Source organism: Piliocolobus tephrosceles, unplaced genomic scaffold, assembly GCF_002776525.5.
Source record: "Piliocolobus tephrosceles isolate RC106 unplaced genomic scaffold, ASM277652v3 unscaffolded_28802, whole genome shotgun sequence".
Lineage (NCBI taxonomy): Eukaryota > Metazoa > Chordata > Mammalia > Primates > Cercopithecidae > Piliocolobus > Piliocolobus tephrosceles.
The window spans coordinates 14,523-18,676 of NW_022311868.1; the positions used below are offsets into that span (position 1 = coordinate 14,523).

General features: G+C 52.3%; 1 protein-coding gene across 1 annotated transcript; it reads right to left on the reverse strand.

Annotated features, from left to right (window-relative positions):
• Positions 1–1,471: 1,471 nt before the first annotated feature.
• On the reverse strand, positions 1,472–2,540 carry LOC113221995 (protein ABHD14A). Its single transcript, XM_026451320.2, has 2 exons — positions 2,042–2,540; positions 1,472–1,834 (listed from the first exon to the last, which is right to left on the reverse strand). Exons 1-2 carry the CDS (start codon positions 2,129–2,131, stop codon positions 1,652–1,654), a joined length of 273 nt encoding a protein of 90 aa, XP_026307105.1. The 5' UTR covers positions 2,132–2,540; the 3' UTR covers positions 1,472–1,651.
• Between the last annotated feature and the right edge of the window lie 1,614 nt (positions 2,541–4,154).

The window sequence follows — 4,154 nt, forward strand, 5'->3', positions numbered from 1 at the left end:
AGTAGAGACAGGGTTTGTCGTGTTGGCCAGGCTGGTCTTGAACTCCCAACCTCAGGTGATCCACCTGCCTCGGCTTCCCAAGGTGCTGGGATTACAGATGTAAGCCACTGTGCCCAGCCAATGCTGGCTAATTCTTTTTTTTTTTTTTTTTTTTTTTTTCTGAGATGGAGCCTCACTCTGCCACCCAGGCTGGAGCGCAATGGTGAGATCTTGGCTCACTGCAAGCTCCAACTCCCGACTTCACGCCATTCTCCTCGCTCAGCCTCATGAGTAGCCGGGACTACTGTCACCCACCACTATGCACTATGCCTGGCTAATTTTTTGCATTTTTAGTAGAGATGGGTTTTCACCGTGTGAGCATTAGCCAGGATGGTCTCCATCTCCTGACCTCGTGATCCGCCCACCTCGGCCTCCCAAAGTGCTTCGATTACAGGTGTGAACCACTGCACCCGGCCCAATGCTGGCTAATTTTTTTTTTTTTTTGAGAGAGTCTCGCTCTGTTGCCCACGCTGGAGAGCAGTGGCATGATCTCTGCTCACTGCAAGCTCCGCCTTCCGGGTTCACGCCATTCTCCTGCCTCAGCCTCCCGAGTAGCTGGGACTACAGGCACCTGCCACCACGCCCGGCTAATGTTTTGTATTTTTTTTTAGTAGAGACAGGAATTCACCGTGTTGGCCAGGATGGTCTGGATCTCTTGACCTTGTTATCCGCCCGCCTCGGCCTCCCAAAGTGCTGGGATTATAGGCATGAGCCACTGTGCCCAGCCAATGCTGGCTCTTTTTTTTTTTGAGATGGAGTCTCGCTCTGTCGCCCAGGCTGGAGTCCGGTGGCGCAATCTTGGCTCACTGCAAGGTCCGCCTCCCGGGTTCACATCATTTTCCTGCCTCAGCCTCCCGAGCAGCTGGGAGGCGCCTGCCACCACGCCTGGCTAAATCTTTGTATTTTTAGTAGAGACGGGGTTTCACTGTGTTAGCTAGGATGGTCTCGATCTCCTGACCTCGTGATCCGCCAGCCTTGGCCTCCCAAAGTGCTGGGATTACAGGTGTGAGCCACCACGCCTGTCAATGCTGGCTAATTCTTAAATCGCATTCCCCACACCCTCTAGGTTCCTGACTCCCTCAGCTTGGCTGTCCGGACCCTGGATTTCCCACGAATCCCAGTGGTCATGCAGCAGCAGTAATACACCCTGCCTCCCACCAGCAATTCCCCAGCCTTATGTGGCTGAGTACTCAGTTATCCAGACTCATTCAGTCCTGTAACCACCCTCCAACCTAGGCATTGCCCTCATACCCGTTTTACAGATGAGGAAACTCAGGCACAGAGTGGTGAGGCCAGGCACTTAGGAAGTGGCGCACTCTTAGCCTTCGCAGACTGTTGGAGCATCCCCTCCAGCTCCCAGGCCCAAAGTAGTCCCAGACTTGCCTCCCACTCCCGTCCCTCCCACAGCACACCAGGAAATGGAACCTGTCACTTCCCAGGCAGGACAAATACCCTTTTTTATTGTGTCTGTGAGATGAAATGAGAAGTCCTGGCTGGGTCTGACCCTCTGGCCTCTGGCCTCCAATCCCAGAGGTTGTCTCCCTGGTCAGGGGAGGGTGGTGGTCCAGACTGTCCAAGCTCAGGCCAGGTCGGGACCTGGGAGTGGGTTAGTTCAAGGTAGATGGTCAAGGAAGGCAAGCAGGACAAGGTGGAAGTCTTGCGGCTTGTGGAGGTAGCAGGCATGGCCCGCATTGCGTAGCTTCACCACAGAGTGGTTGGGCAGGTGGCGGAGCTGCCGCAGTGACTCTCGAGCCAGGATGTGGTCCAGCTCTCCATACAGGATAAGGGTTGGAGTCTGCAGGGCAAGGCAGGGGGCTGTGATCTTGGGGCCTGATGAGTTTCTGACCCCCAAGCCACTTCCTAGGAAGCCTTCCCCAACACCATCCAACTCTTCCTTCCAAGATCAGGGATAAGGCCATGTCCTGCCAAGTAAGACTTGAGTCTTGAACCCCCCCAAGCCAGAGACAGGGTGCCAGGGCCTTTGAGATCCTTCTCCCAGTACCTTCACAGCCCAGAATTGTTCCTGGGTGTAGTTCTGGGTGGAGGTGGGTGCAATGGGCACGAATCCACGTAGCTGGTGGTGGCCTCGCATCAGGAAGGGCAGGGCATAGTGGCCACTCAGCGAGGGGCTCACCAACACGGCATTCTGTACCTCCAGGTCCTGCAGCGCCCGCTCCAGCAATGCTGCCCGCCCTGCCTCTGTGCTTGCCTCCTTCGAAGGTGCCGAGTTCCCAAAACCTAGGAACAGCAGCAGGTACCAGCTGAGGGGCAATGGGAAACGGCACAAGACATCCTGCCCACCACAGTGGGGGAAAAGGTTGGGGACCAGTGGCAGTGGCACTGGCACACACTACCTAAAACTGCCCGGAAGCTATTTTTTGGCAATGTGATATGCCTGTTAGAAAAGCACATCTTGGCTGGGTGTGGTGGCTCATGCCTGTAATCCCAGCACTTTGGGAGGCTGAGGTAGGCGGATCCTCTGAGGTCAGGAGTTCGAGACCAGCCTGGCGAACATGGAGAAACTCTGTCTCTACTAAAAAAAACCACAAAAATTAGCTGGGCGTGGTGGCAGGCGCCTGAAATCCCAGCTTCTTGAGGCTGAGGCAGGAGGATGCTGGAGCCCAGGAGGCGGAGGTTGCGGTAAGCCAAGATGGTGCCACTGCACTGCAGCCTGGGTGACAGAGTGAGACTCTGTCTCAGAAAAAAAAAAAAAAAGAAAGAAAAAGAAAAGCGTATCTTTCATTCATCTAATATTAGCAAAATGAAAAAGACTGAAATAACACCCAGTGTTGGGGGAGACATGGGGAAATGTGCACTTTCATACATGACAGATGAGAAGATAAATCCATACAGTGTTTTTGGAGGATGATGTAGTAGTTATCTAAATTTAAAAGTGCATGGCCTGGCGGCTGGGCGCGGTGGCTCATGCCTGTAATCCCAGCATTTTAGGAGGCCAAGGCGGGTGGATCATGAGGTCAGGAGTTTGAGACCAGCCTGATCAACATGGTGAAACCCTGTCTCTACTAAAAAATACAAAAATTAGCTGGGCGTGGTGGTGCACGCATGTAATTCCAACTACTTGGAAGGCTGAGGTAGGAGAATCACTTGAACCCAGGAGGTGGAGGTTGCAGTGAGCCGAGTACGAGCCACTGCGCTCCAGCCAGGGAGACAGAGCGAGACTCCGTCTAAAAAAAAAAAAACAAACCACGTCCTTTGGCCCATCAATTGTCCTCAGTAGCTACCCTAGAGAAATTATTGCTTACATGTTCAAAGAAGCATGTCCAAGGATGCTTTAGCTACTACATTGCTTGAGCATTCCGCTAGTAGAGGAATGGTTGGATAAAGCCTGTCCATCCCTTCTATGGGACACACTGCAGGGTTAACAACAGAGAGGGAGGTTTGCAGGGACCGGCATGATCTTTGAGACATGATGTAGGGAGAGAAAACCAAGCTGCAGATGGATGCGCTAAGCAGGCAGGACACCAATCATGTTTACAGCCCTCACCAGACAATTCTCTATATTGTCTGCATCTTTATGTGTGGGAATGCCCAGAAGAGGGTGTGGCATCCCCTAAACTTCTTAGAGAGTGAGAGAAATGCGGCATCAGTCTCTGAGAGCTTTGCTATTTTTTAGTTTTTTTTTTATCCTCTATGATTCGATGACATTTTTAAATTTTTTTTTTTTTTTTTTTTGAGGCGGAGTCTTGCTCTGTTGCCCGGACTGGAGTGCAGTGGCCGGATCTCAGCTCACTGCAAGCTCTGCCTCCTGGGTTTATGCCATTCTCCTGCCTCAGCCTCCCGAGTAGCTGAGACTACAGGCACCCGCCACCTCGCCCAGCTAGTTTTTGTATTTTTAGTAGAGATGGGGTTTCACCGTGTTAGCCAGGATGGTCTCGATCTCCTGACCTCGTGATCCGCCCGTCTCGGCCTCCCAAAGTGCTGGGATTACAGGCTTGAGCCACCGTGCCCGGCCTTTTAATTTTTTTAAAGACAAGAATGATAGCATAAATCATTTGTGTACTTAAAAACACAAAACCTATATAGTTTGTCATAGAAAGTACACTGCTTGGCCGGGCACAGTGGCTCACGCCTGTAATCCCAGCACTTTGGGAGGC

What these genes read in the sequence shown, in the direction of transcription:
- LOC113221995 (XM_026451320.2), bottom strand. Translation starts at nt 2,131, where the DNA reads ATGCGAGGCCACCACCAGCTACGTGGATTCGTGCCCATTGCACCCACC. An exon ending in AACAATTCTGGGCTGTGAAG is followed by an intron (nt 1,835 to 2,041) that starts GTACTGGGAGAA and finishes CTTGCCCTGCAG; the next exon opens with ACTCCAACCCTTATCCTGTA.